At 41.6% G+C, this 22,269-nt stretch overlaps 2 protein-coding genes across 13 annotated transcripts in view; one reads left to right on the forward strand and one right to left on the reverse strand.

The window, feature by feature from the left end:
* Window positions 1-2,892: 2,892 nt before the first annotated feature.
* EMC4 (ER membrane protein complex subunit 4) lies at window positions 2,893-16,390 on the forward strand. 3 transcript variants are annotated; one of them, XM_024349109.3, is made up of 5 exons: window positions 2,894-3,092; window positions 3,429-3,551; window positions 5,562-5,715; window positions 6,298-6,458; window positions 7,616-16,390. In XM_024349109.3, the coding sequence occupies exons 3-5, from the start codon at window positions 5,604-5,606 to the stop codon at window positions 7,649-7,651; spliced, it is 309 nt and encodes a 102-aa protein (XP_024204877.1). In that variant the 5' UTR covers window positions 2,894-3,092; window positions 3,429-3,551; window positions 5,562-5,603; the 3' UTR covers window positions 7,652-16,390. The 3 variants fall into 3 exon arrangements, with proteins under 3 accessions (XP_009427011.2, XP_024204877.1, XP_009427010.2); XM_009428735.5 differs by having other exon boundaries at window positions 3,429-3,543; XM_009428736.5 differs by lacking the exon at window positions 6,298-6,458 and having other exon boundaries at window positions 2,893-3,092; window positions 3,429-3,543.
* SLC12A6 (solute carrier family 12 member 6) overlaps window positions 7,854-22,269 on the reverse strand; it is a 108,097-nt gene continuing 93,681 nt past the window's right edge. For 7 of the 10 annotated variants that reach the window (XM_009428737.3, XM_063794682.1, XM_009428738.4 and 4 more), the window contains 11 exons: window positions 21,994-22,092; window positions 20,123-20,242; window positions 19,254-19,358; window positions 18,682-18,850; window positions 16,953-17,148; window positions 16,220-16,389; window positions 15,408-15,539; window positions 14,711-14,818; window positions 14,018-14,202; window positions 13,186-13,319; window positions 7,854-11,965 (listed from right to left, as the gene is read on the reverse strand). In XM_009428737.3, coding sequence (XP_009427012.1) covers window positions 11,874-11,965; window positions 13,186-13,319; window positions 14,018-14,202; window positions 14,711-14,818; window positions 15,408-15,539; window positions 16,220-16,389; window positions 16,953-17,148; window positions 18,682-18,850; window positions 19,254-19,358; window positions 20,123-20,242; window positions 21,994-22,092 — 1,510 coding nt within the window. In that variant the 3' untranslated portion in view covers window positions 7,854-11,873. The remainder of the gene's footprint in view (window positions 11,966-13,185; window positions 13,320-14,017; window positions 14,203-14,710; window positions 14,819-15,407; window positions 15,540-16,219; window positions 16,390-16,952; window positions 17,149-18,681; window positions 18,851-19,253; window positions 19,359-20,122; window positions 20,243-21,993; window positions 22,093-22,269) is intronic. The other 3 variants (XR_010151588.1, XR_010151590.1, XR_010151589.1) reach the window with 2 other exon arrangements.

Below are 22,269 nucleotides of genomic sequence, written 5' to 3' on the forward strand. Positions count from 1 at the left end.
CAGGAGGCTGAGACAGGAAAATTGCTTGAACCTGGGAGGCAGAGGATGCAGTGAGCCAAGATCGTGCCACTGCACTTCAGCCTCGGTGACAGAGTGAGACTCTCTCTCAAAAAAAAAAAAAAAAGAAAGAAAAGTGTAATAAGATTATCTTGAAAATTAGACAAAATTGCATGAAAATCATTGCCCCAATAGAATGTATATCCATTTTTATGTTTTATTTTGCACAAGTGTAGTTACAGTACATTCACATCTTGGTGTTTGTTTACTTTCAATTTAATTTACTCACATTTGCTAAACATTTATTCAGTACTTTCTATGTTCTAGGCAACAGGCTCAAAGATAATATATAGCTTCTGACCTGGGGGGATTTAGGGTTGCCTATAGAGGGGTAGAAATAAGTGCTCAGGGGACTTTAACAAACAAAATGCAATGTGGTAAGTGCTGTTATGCAGAATATAATGCAACAAAGAAGAATGCCCAATAGGGTCAGAAGCTTGAGATAAATATAAGGTTCATCAGAGAGAACGTGGTAAAGACAAAAAGTAGAAAGGAGCAGAAACACAATCTATAGTTAGGTCTTCCTACAATCAGATAGATACACATTTTAGGATGGATTGGAGAGGCAAAAGACTTCCATTTCTGCCTTGTTTAAGTAGTCTGCTATGAACACATATTTTTAAAATCAGAAAATAAAGTGGAGGTGGCAATCTTCAGCCTCTCTACATCATCATCATCTTCAAGAGTCCCAACTTTTTTGTTGGCCAAGGAAGCCTTTTTCAACCTTACCTCCCACGGCATCTCCTTCCCCCTAACTCCAGCCATGTCGAATAACTTGGAGTCAAAGAAATACAAATTAAAAAATAATACAGTACCATTTCAAACTATAAAAAAAATTATAGACTGTGAAATGTAAATGGTGCCATTTTTCCTAGTGGACATTTTAATTTTTTTTTGTTGTTGTTTGCAGAGGCAAGGTCTCACTATGTTGCCTAGGCTGGTCTTGAACTCCTGAGCTAAAGCAATCCTCCTGCCTCAGCCTCCCAAAGTTCTGGGATGACAGGTGTGAGCCACCACGCCTGGCTCCTGTGGGCATTTAAAATGAAAATTCTTTAAAAATGTGCATACTCTTTGATCCAGCAACTCCAATTTCACTTCCAGGACTATAACTTTAGGAAATAAGAAAAGACATACAGATATGTTCACAGCAACACTGGTTATAAAAGGAAGGAAAACAGGAAACAATTTAAATGTCCAATAATAGGCTATATTATGAAAAAGGTATACAATACAAAACCCACTTTAAAGAATGACATACATTATTTAATGACACATCATTAAAAACACATCAATGGTGTTATTTCGTAATGATGTGATACATCATTAAAAACACCACATAACCTAGCACTTTGGGAGGCCGAGGCAGGCAGATCACCTGAGGTCGGGAGTTCGAAACCAGCCTGACCAACACGGTGAAATCCCATCTCTACTAAAAATACAAAATTAGCCGGACGTGGTGGCGTGCGCCTGTAATCCCAGGTACTCGGGAGGCTGAGGCAGGAGAATTGCTTGAACCCGGGAGACGGAGGTTGCAGTGAGCCGAGATAGTGCCATTGCACTCCAGCCTGGGCAACAAAAGCAAAACTCCGTCTCGAACGAAAAAACAAACAAACCAAACACCAGATATGTGGTAGGCACTAATCTCACAAGCCTTGAAAGTAGGTAGATTATCCAACTTTTACATGAAGAGGCTGAAACAAATTCAACTTGCCCAAGGTCATACAATTATTAAGTGGTGAAACCAGGATTCAAAAGGAGGCCATCTGCTGGGTGCAGTGGCCCATGCCTTTGTAATCTCAACATTTTGGGAGGCCAAGGCAGGAGAATCACTTGAACCCAGGAGTTTGAGAGCAGCCTGGGCAACATAGCGAAACCCTGTCAAAACAAAACAAGACTGGGCGTGGTGGCGCGCCCTGTGGTCCTAGCTCCTCGGAACGCTAAGGTTGGAAGGAACGCTCAGGTGGGAAGATCGCTTGAGCCGGGGAAGTCGAGGCTGCAGTGAGCCGTGATAGCGCCACTGCACTACAGCCTCGGCAACGGAGTGAAACCCTGTCTCAAAAAACAAACCCAAAACAAACAACAACAACAAACGCAGGCTAACTGAATACCGAGCCCATGTCCCCTTCCATGCCCACAATGTTGCCTTGCCTTTGTGCAGAATGTGGTTAGAACTGTTTACCTCGCAAGGTTACTGTGCAAGTGAAATGAAATAAACACATGACACAGTGGACATTCAATACTCAGAAACTACTAAGTAACTCGCTCAAGGTCAAGCTAGGATTTAAACCCAGGATTTGAATCTTTTGTTCCAGGGAGCGCGTAGGAGGTTAAGAAGCTTTTCTTGGCTTCCTTTTTTTTCTTTTCTTTTTTTTTTTTTGAGACAGAGTTTCGCTCTTGCTGCCCAGGCTGGCGTGCAATCGCACGGTCTCAGTTCACTGCAACCTCCGGCTCCCGGATCCAAGCGATTCTCCTGCCTCAGCCTCCTAAGTAGCTGGGATTACAGGCGCCCGCCACTAAGCCCGGCTAATATTTTGTATTTTTAGTAGAGACGGGGTTTCACCATGTTAGCCAGGCTGGTCTCGAACTCTTGACTTCAGGTGATCCGCCCACCAATTCTTAACGCTGAGTCAGTATGGGCTTTCCTTCAGCCCCATAAAGTGCACCTCAGAGGTCAGGGAACACATAACAAGGACATTCAAAAGGGGAGCGCGCGGAAGTGGCTTTAGGAAGCACTAAGTCTTGCCTGGTTTTTTTTCCTCCCTGCTTTTCTAAATCCAAACCCGGACTCCTCAACCCACAGCACCACCAATTTCCAGGGCGGAAATGACGTCGTATTCACGCGCCGGAAGTGCATTTGCAGAGTGAGACAAAGCGGAGATCGCTGGTGGGCCTGCTGCGGAGTACGCTTTGGACAGAGAAGCATCGAGGCTATAGGACGCAGCTGTTGCCATGACGGCCCAGGGGGGCCTGGTAGCTAACCGAGGCCGGCGCTTCAAGTGGGCCATTGAGCTAAGCGGGCCTGGAGGAGGCAGCAGGTGAGGCACCTGGGCAAGCTGTACATCACTGTTCATCCCAGAACTGCACCAGAGTAATGAGACCTGAGCCCTCAGGCATAACTCTGAAAAAGATGGGTGGCACACAGACATCACCTGGGGAGGTAGCGGCTTTTCTGCCGTGGAAGTTTCTCTGCTCAAACAATGCTTACATCAGTCCTCCTGGTAAATCAAAGGACTGAGGAACATACGAGGGGGCTTGGTCTAATCTGAGTAGGTGCATCTGAAGATCTTTATTCCTATGATTGGTAGATCAGGAAATGTGGGATAAGAAGTATCGGAGGTTGCAGCTTTAGTTTCTTGGTTTGGTTTTTTTAGGGGTCGAAGTGACCGGGGCAGTGGCCAGGGAGACTCGCTCTACCCAGTCGGTTACTTGGACAAGCAAGTGCCTGATACCAGCGTGCAAGAGACAGACCGGATCCTGGTGGAGAAGGTACAGAGGTATAGATGTTACCGTAGCCCATGGGCCAGTCCTGAGTTACACACTCATCCTCTTCTCCTAGGTGGAGTTAACGTAGATAGCTCTTATCCTGAAGATTTGGAAACTAAACTGCTTGAGGCTGGTATTTCGGTATTTTATATATCAGCTACAAAAGTGCTTAATAGTTTGAAAAATAGAAGATATTTGGAACATAAGGTATAAGAAAGTAGGTTGAAAACTATCTTTTGGTGGCAACATCTTCCAGTTGAAGTGATCCTTTTTCTACTCTGGTTCCCTTACACCACATATCCAACTGTCAGGATACTCTGTTGGCTTTACCTGCTACTTTTTCCTGTGTTCACCTCTCATCCCAATCCAAGCCACCATCCTTCATCTAGATTTCTGCAGTAGCCCGGCTAATTTTTGTATTTTTAGTACAGACAGGGTATCACCATGTTTGCCAGGCTGGTCTTGAACTCCTGACCTCAGGTGATCCATCCGCCTTGGCCTTCCAAAGTGCTGGGATTACAGGCATGAGCCACCGCGCTCGGCCCGGGGCTATTTATATTTCTAATTTCTCCTGTCATTTTGTTACATTTTTTCTAGAAACTTATCCATTTCCTAAAATTTCAAATGTATTGATATAAAGTTGTTCATAATATGATCACTTCCATATATGCAAGATCTGTGATGTTCATTTTTTCATTCCTGATATTGAATATTTGTCTCCTCTCCTTTCTTCATCAGGCTCACCAGTATTGATTTTTTAAAAATTATTTTCATTTATTTTTACAGGTCACTGTACCCATCACCAGTATTGATTTTATTAATCTTTTCAAAAATACTTGGGTTTTTTTCTAGTTTCTTGAAATGGATGCTTAGTTTATTTTTAGACTGCCATTACTTTTTTTCTTTTCTTTTGAGACAGTCTTGCTGTTGTCGCCCAGGCTGGCTCACTGCAACCTCTGCCTCCCAGGGTCAAGCAATTCTCCTGCCTCAGCCTCCCGAGTAGCTGGGATTATAGGCACCCGCCACCACGTCCAGCTAATTTTTTTGTATTTTTAGTAGAGACGGGGTTTCACCACGTTGGCCAGGCTGGTCTGAAACTCCTGACCTCAGGTGATCCACCAAGCTCGGCCTCCCAAAGTGCTGGGATTACAGGTGTGAGGCACCGCGCCCGCCCAGATTGCCATTACTTTTAATGGCAACAACCGCAGTTACTTTTGCAGCAACCTGGTAGTATGTATTTAAGGTTATAAATTTCTCAGAACTCTAGCTGTGTCCCACGAGTTTTAAAATGTGATACTTTTGCTATCATATAAATCAATTTTCCATTATAATTTCTTCATGTATCATTGTTAATTCCCAAACATAAGAGATTTTCTAGTTACTATAAAATTATTTCTAGTTTAATATCATTATAGTCAAAGAATAGTTTTGTACAATTTGCATTCTTTGAGATTGACATTTTCTTCATGGCTCAGCGAGTGGTCAGTTTTTGTGAATATCTTGTTTGAAAAGAATGTGAATTCTGCAATTGTTGAGTGCAGTGTTACATGTCAGTTGGGTTAAGTTTGTTAATGTCATTCAAATCTTCTATGTCTTGATTTGCCTGCTAATTCTATTATTTCTGGAACTAAATTAGTTCGATGGTTCTGTTAGTTATTGACTGAGGTGTGCTAATCTCCCATTATGTGGATTTATCTATTTCTTCAGTTGTAGATAGGACATTGATAGATACATAAGTACCAGGACAAAAGCAGGGAGATCTTTTTTCCAAAATCAGGAGAAAAAAATGACATCTGGAAAACCTATAGGGAAAGGCATAACAGATGGTAAGGATACTTTATCTTTAGTAGGAGGGCCTTCCTGTGGCAACGTGGAGAAGGGAAGAGGTCGTAGAATTGAGGAGTCAGCTCAGTTAGAAGCAGGGAGTTGGGAATTCCGTTCATGTGATTTAGCATCAGTGATATGGCAAATGTGGGACTAAGGGTGGTGATCAGAGGGTTAAAATTGTGTGTTTGTTTTAGCGCTGCTGGGACATCGCCTTGGGTCCCCTCAAACAGATTCCCATGAATCTCTTCATCATGTACATGGCAGGCAATACTATCTCCATCTTCCCTACTATGATGGTGTGTATGATGGCCTGGCGACCCATTCAGGCACTTATGGCCATTTCAGCCAGTAAGTATTCTTGAAACAATAACCCTTCCATAAGTTTGAAGAATTAAAGGCAGGCCGGGCATGGTGGCTCACGCCTGTAATCCCAGCACTTTGGGAGGCGCCAAGGCGGGTGGATCATCTGAGGGCAGGAGTTCGAGACCAGCCTGGCCAACATGGTGAAACCTTGTCTCTACTAAAAATGCAAAAATTAGCTGGGCGTGGTGGCACACGCCTGTAATCCCAGCTGCTTGGGAGGCTGAGACAGGAGAATCACTTGAACCTGGGAGGCAGAGGTTGCAGTGAGCCGAGATCGTGCCACTGCACTCCAGCCTGGGTGACAGAACGAGACTCCATCTCAAAAAAAAGAAAGAATTAAAGGTAAATTCTTAGGGACAGTTTTTGGCTAACAGGTATATAGGGGAGTGGGGTAATGGTGGTGGCATGGAGGGGAATGTAGTGCTTACCATGGTTTTCTGTTTGCCTTTAATGGTCCTATTTGCTGTCTTACTATGGGTCTGTCTATATGAATTTAATATACAGTTGGCTTGATTCATATTGGGGGAAAGAGTTCTTTTGGTTTGACAACTTCTGTTACCGCAACAGCTTTCAAGATGTTAGAAAGTTCAAGCCAGAAGTTTCTTCAGGGTTTGGTCTATCTCATTGGGAACCTGATGGGTTTGGCATTGGCTGTTTACAAGTGCCAGTCCATGGGACTGTTACCTACACATGCATCGGATTGGTTAGCCTTCATTGAGCCCCCTGAGGTAAGGCAAAAGAAAAGCTGAATTTTGGGTAGTTGTAGTATACAGTGAATAGCTGACCTACTTGATGGTAGGGAATTGGAGTTGGTATTTGAGTTTCTTTCTTTTTTTTTTTTTTTTGAGACGGAGTATTGCTCTGTCGCCCAGGCTGGAGTGCAGTGGCATGATCTCGGCAACCTCCGCCTCCTGGGTTCAAGCAATTATTCTGCCTCAGCCTTCCAAGTAGCTGGGATTACAGGCACCTGCCACCATGCCCAGCTAATTTTTTTGTATCTTTTAGTAGAGATGGGGTTTCACCATGTTGGCCAGGCTGGTTTTGAACTCCTGACCTCAAGTGACCTGCCCACCTCTGCCTCCCAAAGTGCTAGGATTACAGGCGTGAGCCACTGCGCCTGGCCTAGGGTTTCTTAAAAAATAAGAGCCATTAGGAGTTTTTAAGTTATTATTTTTAATTAATTAATTTATTTATTTATTTTGAGACAGAGTCTCACTCTGTCGCCCAGGCTGGAGTACAGTGGTGTGATCTTGGCTCACTGCAACCTCCGCCCCCCAGGTTCAAGCGATTCTCGTGCCTGAGCCTCCCTAGTAGCTGGAATTACAGGCACCTGCCACTGCACCTGGCTAATTTTTGTATTTTTAGTAGAGACAGGGTTTCACCATGTTGGCCAGGCTGGTCTTCAGCTCCTGACCTCAGGTGATCCACCCGCCTCGGCCTCCCAAAGTGCTGGGATTACAGGTGTGAGCCACCATGCCTGGCCAAGTTACTATTTTTGAAACAGGGTCTTGCTCTGTCACCCAGGCTGGGAGTGCAGTCATGTGATCATGGCTCACTGCAGCCTCGACCTCCGGGCTCAGGCACTCAGCCTCTCAAGTAGCTGGGACTACAGGTGTGCACCCCAATGGCTCGCTAATTTTTGTATTTTTTGTAGAGACAGGGTTTTGCCACGTTGCCCAGGCTGGTCTTGAACTCCTGGGCTCAAGCGATCTGCCTGCCTTGGCCTCCCAAAGTGTTTAGCTAAGATTAGCTACTGCACCTGGCCTGGAAGTTCTTTTTTAAGGATAGGCAAAATAGAGCTTGTGGTTAAAGTATTAAGTAATTGATTCAGGAAGTTATTTTAACACTCATTTGCCACTCACCTATTTATTCTTTCTTCTTTCAGAGAATGGAGTTCAGTGGTGGAGGACTGCTTTTGTGAACATGAGAAAGCAGCGCCTGGTCCCTATGTATTTGGGTCTTATTTACATCCTTCTTTAAGCCCAGTGGCTCCTCAGCATACTCTTAATCACTTATGTTAAAAAGAACCAAAAGACTCTTTTCTCCATGGTGGGGTGACAGGTCCTAGAAGGACGATGTGCATATTACGACAAACACAAAGAAACTATACCATAACCCAAGGCTGAAAATAATGTAGAAAACTTTATTTATGTTTCCAGTACAGAGCAAAACAACAACAAAAAAACATAACTATGTAAACAAGAGAATAACTGCTGCTAAATCAAGAACTGTTGCAGCATGTCCTTTCAATAAATTAAATGGTTGAGAACAATGCATTAAAAAAGTTGCACAAGTTCCCTTATATTTATTTTCCTTAATATTTCACTTCTATTTAATACAAGCTGGGACATAAAAATTCTGTTGGGGATACCTGGGGGAAGATGTGAGAAACTAATGCTGGATTCAGCTTATACATGATGAAAAGAAAAATAAACCAGACAAAAGGAGCACATAAATATGCATACAGTGTAACTGTTATTTTAATACCCACAATAAGGGATTTTTGTTAGCATGTTTAGGGGGAACGAGGATTGGTGGGATCCTTGGGCCACAGGAATCTGAGGCGAGCACATAAATATGCATACAGTGTAACTGTTATTTTAATACCCACAATAAGGGATTTTTGTTAGCATGTTTAGGGGGAACGAGGATTGGTGGGATCCTTGGGCCACAGGAATCTGAGGCAACGGAAGATATATAGAGTGATCATCCCCCTGCCGAAGGAACCTGGCACCTGTCAAGCAGATGCTGCAGTTCAAACTTCAGCTTTTAAGATAGATAGCTATTGAAGGCAGAGGGTCAGCAGGAGGATGTGTATTTCTAATCTACCCTGGTAAAGTCATAGGTAAGACTCAAAAGCGGGATCTTATTCAAAAGGCAGGTATTTCCTTTGTTTTCTGTCTTGAAACAGCCCCTTCCCCTAAGGTGCATTCTCTCAAGTTTTCAGTATTGCTTTATTTGCAGTGATTAAAAGAGATGAGAGACTTTGGAGACAACGTAAGCAACACATACACACATGAAATACTCTAGACAGAGATGAATATAAATCTGGCCTAATAACCAGTTTTCCATGTAACAGTGATTTTGTGTTTCAGGGGCTGAAGCAGTGGTTATATTAAAAGCCACTAATTCCCTTATCCCTTTAAAAGATTTTTACAATTCTCCAACCACAAACAGCACTTCTAAAACTAACTTTACTTTCTGCCCATAATTTGTTCTACATGGAAAAAAAAAATATTACTTTGGCCAGGGGTGTGTGTAAATGTGGCAGAATTCCTAGGCAGGCTGACCTTTACAGTATGGGCCTTTAAGATACTGGATCCTGGTTGGGCACAGTGGCTCACGCCTGTAATCCCAGCACTTTGGGAGGCCAAGGCGGGCGGATCACCTGAGGTTGGGAGTTTGAGACCAGCCTGACCAACATCAGTTTCAGTAGAGAAACCCCGTCTCTACTGAAAATACAAAATTAGCCGGGCGTGGTGGCACATGCTTGTAATCCCAGCCACTCGGGAGGCTGAGGCAGGAGAATCGCTTGAACCCAGGAGGCAGAGGTTGCGGTGAGCCAAGATCGTGCCATTTCACTCCAGCCTGGGCAACAAGAGCGAAACTACGTCTCGGAAAAAAAAAAAAAAAAGATACTGGATCCTGCAGGACATGACTCACTACTGTTAAACTCAACTAAGCAATGGAGTGTTGCAGTGGGAGTTGTAAATAATGCTTCTACCATCTGTAGGAAGTAACAGAAAAAAAGACTTAAGATCCTATCCGCTTTGCCATCCTCAGTGGGCCTGGAGGTTGAAGCAAGCAAAGGGAACAAATCAAAATTACTCAATTTCTTTCTTTCTTTCTTTCTTTTTTTTTTTTTTTTTTGAGATGGAGTCTCCCTCTGTCGCCCAGGCTGGAGTGCAGTGGTGCAATCTCGGTTCACTGCAAGTTCCACCTCCCGGGTTCACGCCATTCTCCCGCCTCAGCCTCCCAAGTAGCTGGGACTACAGGCGCCCGCCACCATGCCCGACTAATTTTTTTGTATTTTTGTAGAGACAGGGTTTCACCATGGTAGTCAGGATGGTCTCAAATCTCCTGACCTCCTGATCCGCCTGCCTCGGCCTCCCAAAGTGCTGGGATTACAGGCGTGAGTCACTGCACCCGGCCCAAAATTACTCAATTTCTTAAGCTATATTGAAGGGTTTTCTCTGTCCTTACAGGTCAAATGAATAATTTGTGACACCTAGGTCAGCTTGCTCCATGTCCTATTTAGTAATCAAAGAAGAGTGGCACTATTTATGACTAATAAATTGAAATTCAAAAACAGCCATGAATACAGGCAAGAAAAGTTTCTGTAAATAACTATTCTGTAAAAGAAATGAAGATTTCACATACTTGAAATTACTGCTCAGCCAGCCACATAAGTAGTTTCCCTATGCTTGTAAGCCAGATGTTTGATCAGTATATTAGTAAATAAAAAGCTGAGCTTACACAAGTATTTCCTTGGCACACTGAACTTTCCTTTTGAAACATATCACTCTGTTACCCAGGCTGGAGTGCAGAGGTACAATCCTGGCTCACTGCAACCTCCGCCTCCTGGGTTCAAACGATTCTCCTGCCTTAGCCTTCCGTGTTGCTGGGATCACAGGCATGCACCACCATGCCCGGCTAATTTTTGTATTTTTAGTAGAGACAGGTTTTCACCATGTTGGCCAGGATGGTCTCGAACTCCTGACCTCAAGTGATTCACCTGCCTTGGCCTCCCAAAGTGCTGGGATTACAGGTGTGAGCCACGGCACCCGGCCTGAAGTTTCTGAAAACAAATTAGAAGACTGTTGGCTTGGCTAATCTCGTAGTTCAGGGCCAAGTTTCTGTAGTCAGAATGAAGAATAAAACTGAAAGAAAAAGGGGGAAATGCTTATACTTGGCATTAAGTTGAATGCCTCAAGTCTTAACTATGGCTTTGTAGATGAGGCAAAAGATTTCTTAGTGGTAAAATTTCTTCAACAGGTCAATGCCAGTCTGTATGCCATTTTAGTAAAGTAGGTAAGGAGAGTAGCCGCTCAGTAACTTTGGCACTAAAGAAAGAGTGTGGCTCTAGAGCTTCCAATTCCATTGCTAGATGTGCCCTTTAAAAGATGGTCCAGTGCTTTCAGGGAAGGATGTTTAGCCAGTTTTCCTAGTATTTGTTCCTTAAGATGTTTTGACCTGTGCTTAATAAGAGGGCATAAAAAAAGGCGCGGGGGTGGGGGCGGGGGGAGAAGAACCTGTTGATTAATGTGCACCATGACCTGCATTTCTTAGACAACAGCTTGTATGTTTTGTCCATGTTGCATAGAGAACCACAGACTATTTCAGTAAATGTTAATAGCTTCCTTTTGAAGTTCTCTTAGTTCGGCCATTTGAAAGGAACCTGAAAGAAATAATTTTTACCTTACCAAAAACAATTTCCATGGTAACACTGCCTGTGTTACAATGACAGAATGGGTTTTGAGTTAAGAGAAACAAAACAGTTGAAGTATACACTGACACAGTATTTGGATATTTAAATCTGGTATTTTGGGGGGATGTTTTTGAAGAAGTAGAGGCTGCAGCCATGTTTCAAGTTAGTATCCTAATATAAAATTAGAGCAGTGGGTATACTAAAGAAATACAGCTAAAAAATGTTTGCATCTTGGCTTGCCGAGGATAATAGGTCCAAATATACTTGACCATAAATTCTTTAGTAAGATGAAGCTGTCTCTAGTTGTTATCCCCACAGTGTCAACATTGAACCATGACTTCTGAGATTCATCTTTAATGCTGAATATGTACTTGACTTGCTTTTTTTCTTCAGTTGAACTTCTAGCATCCCTTTTACCAATTCATTTATTGGCTCAGCTTGTTAATTCTAATTTGCCTTTGACTGCTCAGACGTGGCTTGAAAGACTTGAGCATTGTTCTGACGTTGAGGGAATATTTGCTTTTTCTGTAATGACTGCAGATCAGATGGGAGCTCTTTTACACAGGTACTTGAGGCTCAGCTCATCAAGAGTTCAGTATGATGTGTACAGAACACAGGCTTCTAGTTGAGTGGGAGTGGTAGTAATGAGCTGGCACTTCCATGGAGGACGTAGGCCTTTTAAGAAAACAGGCCAAGCACGGTCATTCAGAGTAGGTTATGAATAAATGGTGATCACTTCACTGCCACCACCCCGGACAAGTAGGACTCGCTCTAGTCCCTCGGTAAGCACCTCTAGGAACTCCATGTCTTCAAAACTTGTCAAGGAGACAGGCAAAAGAACAGCACAAACTTAAAACCTGGCATCATCATAATCTGAGGTTGTCTGATCATAGAGCTACAAAATTAGCTGCTTAATTATTATATATTCAGAAAAGTCTGAACTTTGGATTGAATTTAACCCTGTGAAGTAACCAGAGATCCACTCCTTTTGCATACATAATACCAGACTCCCATTTGTGTATTTAAAAAATGGGAAAACCTACAAGTATTACTCTAAATAAGATAAAAATGATGAAAGAAGAAGAAAAGCCACAATAGGGCAGCTAACAAGATTCCTAGAGAGAACCCAAGTAATTTCTAAGTGAAGCTGCTCAAGTCAGATTTTTCTGCCAGTTCGATTTGTCTTTTTCTTTTTAAACCTTTTTCTTTTCTTTTCTTTTTTTTTTTTTTTGAGACAGAATTTCCTCTTGTTGCCCAGGCTGGAGTGCAATGGTGCGATCTTGGCTCACTGCAACCTCCACCTCCTGGTTCAAGTGATTCTCCTGCCTCAGCCTCCCGAGTAGCTGGGATTACAGGCATCTGCTACCACACCCAGCTAACTTTTGTATTTTTAGTGGAGACGGGGTTTCACCATGGTGGCCAGGCTGGTCTCGAACTCCTGACCTCAGGTGATCCACCTGCCTCAGCCTCCCAAAGTGCTGGGATTACAGGCATGAGCCACCACACCTGGCCTAAACCTCTTCTTTCTTAATGGTACTGGTGGGAATAAGCTAATTTATGTGTCAATGCTGAAGGGTTTCCCGTATCCCAGGAGTCCTGGGATGAAGGTATGAGGAAGAATCCCTATCTCTTTTTTCCCCTCAGTTAAAGGAGGTTCTATCTCAGCTTCTCCCCTAACTCTATCCAAAAGAAAGGCTTTGCAAAGCGGGTAGAACCTAAAAAGGAGAAAGGATGTGGGTATGCTGTCTGTAGGATTGTCAGGAAGGGTTTTATACACTGAATATTAGATGTCATGTTGCAAATACACCACCTAAAACGTCTTTTAGAACTGAATTATATTTGCCCCAACTCCCCTAAAAGAGTTTAATCTTATAACTTTGTAAAAATCCTTGCCTAGGACTTTTAAGTCTCCCTTCCTTAAAGAGGGAAAGTGGGGCATAGACAATGACTTTTATTGTTACCTAGTTATCTCAGAAAGAGGTTAAGGAGATTTTCCCTACTGGAAGCCCCACTCTTGGAAAGGATACAGTTTTCATCACCCTCAGGGTTTCGGGGTGGCCCTGGCATATTCAATAAAACCAGCTTTGCTTCATGGGACTTGTTAACTATAACCTCGTTGAGTTTCACTGCTGTATGCATCCGCCTCACATTGGACTGGTCCCTGAGTGGGGAAGAAATAAAGGTTGTTAAGGTAAAAAGACAACTAGCCATATAGTCAACGTTAAAAACTTGAGATCCTGAGCTTTTTCACTTGACTATGGATAATCTGATAAAATGATTTTTTTTTTTTTTTTTTGAGAGGGAGTTTCGCTCATGTCACCCAGGCTGGAGTGCAATGGTACAATCTCAGCTCACAGCAACCTCCGCCTCCCAGGTTCAAGTGATTCTCCTGCCTCAGCCTCCCGAGTAGCTGGGATTACAGGCCCCCACCACCATACCTGGCTAATTTTTTTTGTATTTTTAGTAAAAACAGGGTTTCACCATGTTGGGCAGGCTGGTCTCGAACTCCTGACCTCAGGTGATCCACCCGCCTCTGCCTCCCAAAGTGCTGGGATTACAGGCGTGAGCCACTGTGCCCAGGCTAAAATGGTTTCTTTATGATATTAATATCTGGGTTTTCTCATTCTCTGTTGGCTTATTTTATAGTAAGAACACAGTATGGAGGTGAACTATGTGGATAGAGGGGATGGTTAGCTTGTGTACAGTGTTCATTGGGAGCCAGTATGAACAGGCAAACAATAATGAGGTGGCTAGATTCAGGGTGAAATGAACAGACTCCATCCTGTGTGTCCAGGCAAAGTCACATTTGTGCCACTGATTAGGTAATTTTATGATAAACTTGGGAGTGGGAAAACTTACGGACGCATGTTAAGCAGGTCCTGGAATCCTTCCATTGACTTCGCTTTTTGTCCCCGGGATGCCATGTACTTGTCTTTTGTCCAAGTCATGTGCACCTTCTCCTGATAGGTTTCTGTCTCTTCGTCCTCATCAGAGCCAATGCTGGTCAATCGTAGCATTGAGTTTCGGTCTTTCACCAATTGTGCCTGAGGAAGAAGGTCCAACACAAGTTATTCTACCAAATTTTCTCTTATGCTTCATCTTTGGTTATTTTGAAGCAATAATGGGTTATAGTGGAATAACTGACAGAGTGAGAAGGAATTTGTCATCCTTGAAAACAATATAGTATCATCCCTTTTTTTTTTGGTTTGAGACAGAGTCTTCCTCTGTCATGCAGGCTGGAGTGCAGTGGCGTGATCTTGGCTCACTGCAACCTCCGCCTCCTGGGTTTAAGCAATTCTCTGCCTCAGCCTCCTGAGTAGCTGGGATTACAGGCATGTGCCACCACGCCCGGCTAATCTTCGTACTTTAGTAGAGATGGGGTTTCACCATCTTGGCCAGGCTGGTCTTGAACTCCTGACCTCTTGATCCACCCGCCTCGGCCTCCAAAAGTGCTGGGATTACAGGCGTGAGCCACCATGCCCAGCCCAGTATCATCCCTTTCAGTGACAGACTTTAGAGAGCACGGATTGGATTGATGCAGTAATGTCTCACCTCTCTGTCTCGCTCTGTTTTGGATAGCCGCATGTGCCGGAGCATCTGGGACCTTTGTTCCATCATCAAAGTGCGCTCGTAAGTATATGCTGATATATCACTGTCATGCTGCCATAGACATCACATAAAAGGGGCAAAAAGCACAAAGGAGAAAGAAGGATGAACCATACATTTTTATTTCCAGTCACTAAATTAAACCAGGGACAGCATCACTATATTAACCTAAGCTTCACCCCTACTTTGTTTAGTCATTGAGCTACATAAATGTTTTTGTGACTGTAGATAAAATTCAGAGGCCCTGAGAGTCTTTTCCATAATCTAACCAAGACAAGTGTTGCCTTGAAACACAAAATACAAACTCCAGTCTCTCTTTTTTATAGTTAGGTTTTTTTTAAAAGCCATGTGTGATTTTAAGCTGAATATATGAATAAAAATTTCATAAAACTATATTAAGCAGATGAGAATCTGGCAGAAATATAAGGGCTGTGTAATAAACAAGAAAGCAAAACCAAAAAATAACATCAAACATGCATCACATATACATTCTACTTAGGGCAACAAATTAGGGTTTTTTTTGGCACTAGGGGATTAATCCACATTTATATCTGAAAAATTTCCCAAACCAGAAAAGATTCAAGGAAGACAGGGAGAGGAATGGGGGAATGAACCTCTTGTATCTCAAACTCAGCTTTCTCACCATCTCCACCACTTCTACCTCCGCCTCAATGCGTAAGTGATATAGGAAGGTGGCTAGGTCCTTCTTCATTTGGATACTGTTGTCTTCTAATTGGGCTACTGTGAAGATCCGTATGCTGCACTTTCGCCACACCTGAGAGAGTGACATACACATGTGGAAAATTAGAGCAAGGAGGCAAAAAAGGTTATTTCCTAAGACATTAGACATTGTGGTCTAGAAGAACCTTGCTATATGTAGCATAAGGCTATTTGTTCCTAGCTTCCTACTTGCTATGTTATTGTATTAGGGCAAAAGATTGACTAAACAGCACATTTAATACAGTTTTAAGGAGTCCTTAATTTCATAACAAGAAAACACTGGCAAAAGAAAAGATGGTTCACGATACGTTAAGAGGGTACTTTATTCAGACAGTGTATCAATGACAACATGCAGACTATATATTTACTATTTTAAATCTCATTTAATTAGTCTTACCACGGAATGAGCGCATATATGTGTGCAATACACACATATACATATACCTTAAGTTTTCAGTATTTTTTAAAAAAAGATGTGTTCACTTGTTGTTTTCCCCTAGGGCTCATATGGAACTTTATTAATTGGCTGAATTTCACTTGGAGATAAGTAGGTATCAAATACAAAGACAATGATTTCTCTTGTTTGAAAGTGGGATCATGGGAAAGCCTAGAATAACTTCCAACTCTTCTGATTCTAAACCCCAACACTATTATAATCAGAGGAAGAATTTGTCTGTCCTGTGAACCAGGACAGAAGGGAGAAAGACTTTTGTAAAAAAAAGTTGTCTAAAATACCTTGTGCTGTTTCAGTAGGAATGGTAGTAGCATAAGCATCCCCCCATCATGCACAATCCACCACACATCAATGTTGCCCTCAGAAAATTGCTCCACATTGCTGGGAAAGAAGGAGATGTTTTTAGCCACCAGCAGTGCAAGATGGGCAGCAGTTGTCACTCGAACTGTGCCTAGGGAGAAAAAAGAATAAGCAGAGAAGAATCCTTAGGCTTGCCTTGCTTCCTAGCATGTCAGGAAAGCAAGGAAATGCTCTTTTCACACTTCTTTGAGCAAGGGGTCCTATTTACTTAGTAGGTTATTTCTCATTACGTAACAAAAATCATTGTGAAAAATCTGAATAGCTAACAGACTGAGAACCACAGTTTATGTTACTAGGTATATTCCCATTACTACATTTCTAAGGGGGGATGTGTGAATTTGGGAGATTATGATGCTGAAGAACAATTCTTGCAATTCCTGTGAGAACATCAATATGGAAAATCACAAATGAAAACACGGCAATTTTGGAGATAATTCCTAGCACAAGACTTGACAGAAATAATTCATGAACATAATGTGAAGCTGAAGGGGGTAGGTAGAATCTGGGTATTACTACCAATAGTTTTTCAGGTTGCCTTATAAGACTATGCTTCAGCAATGGCATAGTCTCTACTTTAGGAGGCTGGGGGTGACAGAGATTTAACTATATACCCTCGACTTGGGCCTTTAGGTTTGTATGAGAAATGGTTAGTACCAATAAAAGTCTTCCAAGCGCGGGCATCTTCGCTTTGACGCCAGCCATTAGGCCAGCCCATCACCACCGTGTTGTGCTTCATGCCCCCAAGGCCACATGACTGGATGAGGTGGGAAATGCCCTCTCTCAGCTTGGCGGCCACCACCAGCTGGCAGAATCCTTTTACCTTCTCTGCCTCCATTAGGTGCTTTATGGTCTGAAAGAGACACAGGACCGCAACACTGAACTGGTTCACTCTGGACATTTTAACCCATTGTTCCTTCTCCATATTATATCCCCCACCTTTTTCCAAAGTCTTCATAATACTATATCGTCTACAGAAAAGTCCAAAAAGTTAAAATTATCCCAAAGGAATTTCATGATCTTTTGTCTTTTTCACTTTCTAAGTGCTTACTACATATTTTTGCCTCTGTAGCTGGTTGTCTACATGTAGTTTCTCTGCTTTTTCCTCTGTTCTGCTTTTGTTCCTTTGCACCATACCAAAACACTGGGAACAGGGATCTCTACAAAGTGAATATTCAACATTCTTTCTCAGTTGACCAGGGTGATTCACTATTGTGAACACGATCTCCTTCCTGCCTCAGCCCCAGTCATGCCCTGACTCATCTTACCAGAAACTCAGTAGGATGATTAAGTTTCACTTTAGAATTTTCTCAGGTATGTTTTCTTTTTCGCTTCTCCCATTCCCATATGCTTTTTGACATTTTAATGGTGATTATTCATGACACTTGTATTTGCATTACTCTTCCTTTATTTAGTCAAACCAATTTGGAGATATCATCTCATTTACTCTTACTCCACCCTCTTGGTGGGAAAAGGAAGGGAATAATGGTATGGAAAATGGAATGATTTTTGCAAAGGCACAGATTAAATCAGTGATGCGGCTAAGAACTAGGCTCTCCTGATTTTCAATCCTGTGTACCTTTTATTAATTTTTACCATCATTCTGGAGTAATGTTTCTTCAGCATTTCTAGTGTTTTGGATTTCAAAGGATTCCAAAATGAAATCCAGTAAAACTTTTTTTTTTTTTTAATACTTTAAGTTTTAGGGTACATGTGCACAACGTGCAGGTTTGTTACATATGTATACATGTGCCATGTTGGTGTGCTGCACCCATTAACTCGTCATTTACATTAGGTATATCTCCTAATGCTATCCCTCCCCCCTCCCCCCACAGTAAAACTTTTGAAATGCCGTTGAACACAATGGCATTTCAAAAACAATAGGATTAGTTCTATCATATATAATAAGTATTAGAGTGAAAACAACTTCCTTGTTAAAGTAGAACTTTAATGTTCAATACAGCTAACCAGAAGTGGCAAAGGAATCTTGCTCATGATACCACGTAGATTAGTAAAGAGGAAGAAAATTTGGTCATTACTCCTTGTTGTCACAAGATTGAGAGGAACCCTCTCCATAGTTCAAGGGATCAATTTATTTACATGACTTTTCTCAGTGCTTAGATTAATGTTTGGAGTATATTTGAACATAAGGTTTAGACTTAATAATCTTATAATTTAGTAATGCTTTAAACAGGAAGAAATAATAAATAACTATTTTCTGGCTCATCTTATTATTTGGGAGAAAGTGTCTTTTCAAAGGTCAGCACTAAGTGAGAAACCTCCTAGATCACTCAGGAACAAGATTCAAGTAGAAGTTTGAGGTCTTACTACTTAACATCACAAAGCTGTAAACTGAGTTCCAATACATCAAAAGCCTGACTCTTACCTGCTCAGCAGCTAAAGCTTCACCGTAGTTCTCTAGGAAGTTCCCCACGATGACAGAGCCCACAATAGTGAGACCTTTTCCTGCTTTGAGCTGTGAGGCAAAGGTGAGGAGGCGAGGATGCTTGACATGTAAGTCTTCATCTAGTTTCAGTAATACAAGCAACTGAGGCCTGTGAAGAGGTTGGTGGGGGTTGGAGGGGAGGAGAAAACATTTTGGGTTTGGGGAACAGAATGACAGACTCCACCCTTTAATTCAGGAGATCTGTATGAAACAGGTAATTTGACAGAAGGAAGAGATCACAGGAGATGACAGGATAAGGGCATTATTTTGAATGCTCCCAGTACTATCTCAAGTTGATCAGTCTTCAAGGAAGAATAATAAATTGTAGAAATCTTGATCATAAACGACATGAAGAAAAGGGAATAAAAAAATTAACGATTTAGAATAGTTCAAAACAAGTCCATTATACCAATTCCTTGAGCCACATATGGTTTCCTTATCCTAAAATCAACAAAACACATATTTTTGTGTGTTAACTATGTGCCAAATACTGCTAGTGTTGATTTCTTTACCTCCAGTTTTTAGTGTGTGGAGGTCCTTCCTCCAATCGAAGCAAAGCAAACCGGGCTGCACTGAGGGACAGCCCACGGATACCATCACCCCATTCTTTCTCAGCTCTGTGAGAAAAAGAAAAGAGCAGAGACAAATTTAAACTATAGTAAGTATAATTTTAAAAAATAAAGTTTTTTTCTGAATCTAAAAATCACACATGTGCAAGGTAGAAGATTAAAGCTCAGATTAATGATTTACATAATGTTCTTTACTAACATAATGAACCCGATGTAGGCAGATCAACAGCACCAACAGACTGCACTGCACAAACAGTTCAGAATAAAGCCTGAAGGGGTCACTCATTCAGTCCTTCTATGTAATTGTTCAAAACAATAATGTAAAAGAGCAATTTAGATTAGAAAATTATAACAGACCTGGAGTTTAAGTTACTTTGAAAATAATGCAGAGAAAGTAAAGTTCAATGTGATCTTCTGAATAAGAATGTTATTTCGTCCTCATTTTTGAAAGCTGTAAGTCTTAGTAGTTACTAAGTTGTTCAGAACTAATTTCTTTTTCATTTCAGAGACAACCCCTTGACTGAAGAGATAAGCAAAAATATTTACATTTGTGTTGTACTTTGTTTAGCACTAATTATTATTATTTGGAAATGTCCTTTGTTATTTTCCATTGATCCATTCATACTTTCTCAATGGATCTCCCTTGTGATGAAAAGCTTGCATCATTAAGATGGTTAAAGAATTAGGGGTACAAAATATAGTTATGAAAATGAAGTTACCTGAGTCCTTAAGATATTTTCACTGAGCTGGCTCTAACCAAACTAGCTAGTCTTGCTACTTTTAGCAGTGATCAAGATTAAATCCACACTCACCCTTGGTATTCAATGTACTTGTAGATCATACCAGCTATTACCATGGCTACAATGGCATAATACCAGGAAGAAATGAACATCAGAGCCAGACAGATACTCATTCCCATGAAAGAAAGGGCCCTAGAAAATTAAAAACAAAAAAGTATCTTTTAAAGTAGCTGAAAAAGAAGCCTATGTTAAAGGTGCTTCTCAAACTATCTGTGGTGAGGGATTATTTTTTAAAAACTTTGAAACTATTATAAATAGAACTTTTGTAAAATGCAATAAAAATGAATTATTTGAAAAATTATCACATGCCTGGATGCTGTAGCAATGTCAAACTGCCACAAAAGTTTCTAAATGATTATTCTCAATTCTATAGTTGTCTTATCATGAAACAGTCGGTAGATGTGCACTAAACCCCAAACTGTCCTTTGCAACAGAAGATGTTTCCAACTGCTGGAAAACCATATAAATAACGGAACACTATCAGTCATCTGCAGTTATGAGGACAATTAATACTTACTTGGCAAAGCCAGGATGGGACACGCAGCCAGAAATGTTAATAACTCTAGGATCTTTTTTAAAAATTTCATATAAATATTTCTAAAAATTTTATAAATACTTATTAGCATAACTGCAGAACTCACTGAGAAAAATTATTTTTGGGCCGGACGCGGTGGCTCACAGCTGTAATCCCAGCACTTTGGGAGGCTGAGGCGGGTGGATCACAAGGTCAGGAGACTGAGACCATCCTGGCTAACACGGTGAAACCTTGTCTTTACTAAAAATACAAAAAATTAGCCGGGTGTGGTGGCGGGCGCCTGTAGTCCCAGCTACTCGGGAGGCTGAGGCAGGAGAATGGTGTGAACCTGGGATCTCAGCTCACTGCAACCTCCGACTCCCGGGTTCAAGCGATTCTCCTACCTCAGCCTCCTGAGTAGCTGGGATTACAGGCATGTGCCACCATGCCCGGCTACTTTTGTATTTTTAGTAGAGACGGGGTTTCCCCATGTTGGTCAGGCTGGTCTCAAACTCCTGACCTAGGTGATCCGCCTGCCTTGGCCTCCCAAAGTGCTGGGATTACAGGCATGAGCCACCACGCCCGGCCTCATAAAGAACTTCTAACTAACATTAAAGCTAGAAAGAGGATTTGAGGCATTAAAAATCAGTTGAAGATTTTAATTTTTGCCCAGTAAACGTTACATCACTGCCCACCATTGGTAAGTGAAGACAGAAAGGGAACAAGGAGAAAGTTAGCAAAGAAGAATGTAGCAATGGGTACATACAGGACATAATTAATGAGCTCTGAGCTATAAGAGGAAAGAGATGGGATGGTAGCCAAAAATCTTTCATGATGACCCCTTCAGGACTGGGGAGACTTAACTACAACAGCAGCAGCAGCAACAGTTCATTGAGAGCTGAGCTTTACTATGTATCAGGCACTACGATAAGCACTTTAGATTTATTAGTCCCATTTTACAAATGAATAAAATTAAATTTTACATGGTTATGTGCTTTGCTGAAGGTTACAAAGCTAGGAAATAGTAGAGCTGAGATTGGAATTTAGAACCTCTGACTCTGTAACCCTAAGAGACAAATAGGAAAATAAACATGCAAGAGAGGTTGTTTTAACCTGAAAATTATAGAAGGCTGGATATCTCTATTTAGTGCTTTTGCTCTATTCGTATTGGGTGTTATGAGTTATTATAAAGTGATAAAGGAAAATAGGATAGGAGGATGAGGATTCAGATAAGAATTGAAAGTTGAAACAGTATGAAATGGCTGACCAAGAAAAAAATTTTATCGAGAACCCAGACCCTCCTAGTTTTCTAGTTCAAAGATGGGTTCTCTCCAAACGTGAGTAAAAAGAATAAAAGAAGCAGACTTACCAATGGTAGTAGCGGAATCGGGGTCTCCAGTTGGGTGTTCGAAGTAATGTTTGCAAGGCACATGCCAAGTTTACAAAGAGGTAACACATGAGAAAAAACCTGAAGAATAAAGAGTAAGAGGAATGATTATTACTGGAAGATGATTCTTTGAAGGTTAAGTAACTGAATACCTTTGCTGTATTGAAGCCTGTTTCTAGACAACTAACCCTTGATTAAGTAGGAAGTAGGGAAACTTAAACCTCTCCCCACAAAACCGTTCATCCTTCTCTGTTCTCT

The sequence above is a fragment of the Pan troglodytes genome, chromosome 16 (genome assembly GCF_028858775.2).
Source record: "Pan troglodytes isolate AG18354 chromosome 16, NHGRI_mPanTro3-v2.0_pri, whole genome shotgun sequence".
Classification (NCBI taxonomy): Eukaryota; Metazoa; Chordata; class Mammalia; order Primates; family Hominidae; genus Pan; species Pan troglodytes.

What these genes read in the sequence shown, in the direction of transcription:
- EMC4 (XM_009428735.5), top strand. Translation starts at nt 3,007, where the DNA reads ATGACGGCCCAGGGGGGCCTGGTAGCTAACCGAGGCCGGCGCTTCAAG. An exon ending in ACCGGATCCTGGTGGAGAAG is followed by an intron (nt 3,544 to 5,561) that starts GTACAGAGGTAT and finishes TGTTTGTTTTAG; the next exon opens with CGCTGCTGGGACATCGCCTT. An exon ending in ACTTATGGCCATTTCAGCCA is followed by an intron (nt 5,716 to 6,297) that starts GTAAGTATTCTT and finishes TTACCGCAACAG; the next exon opens with CTTTCAAGATGTTAGAAAGT.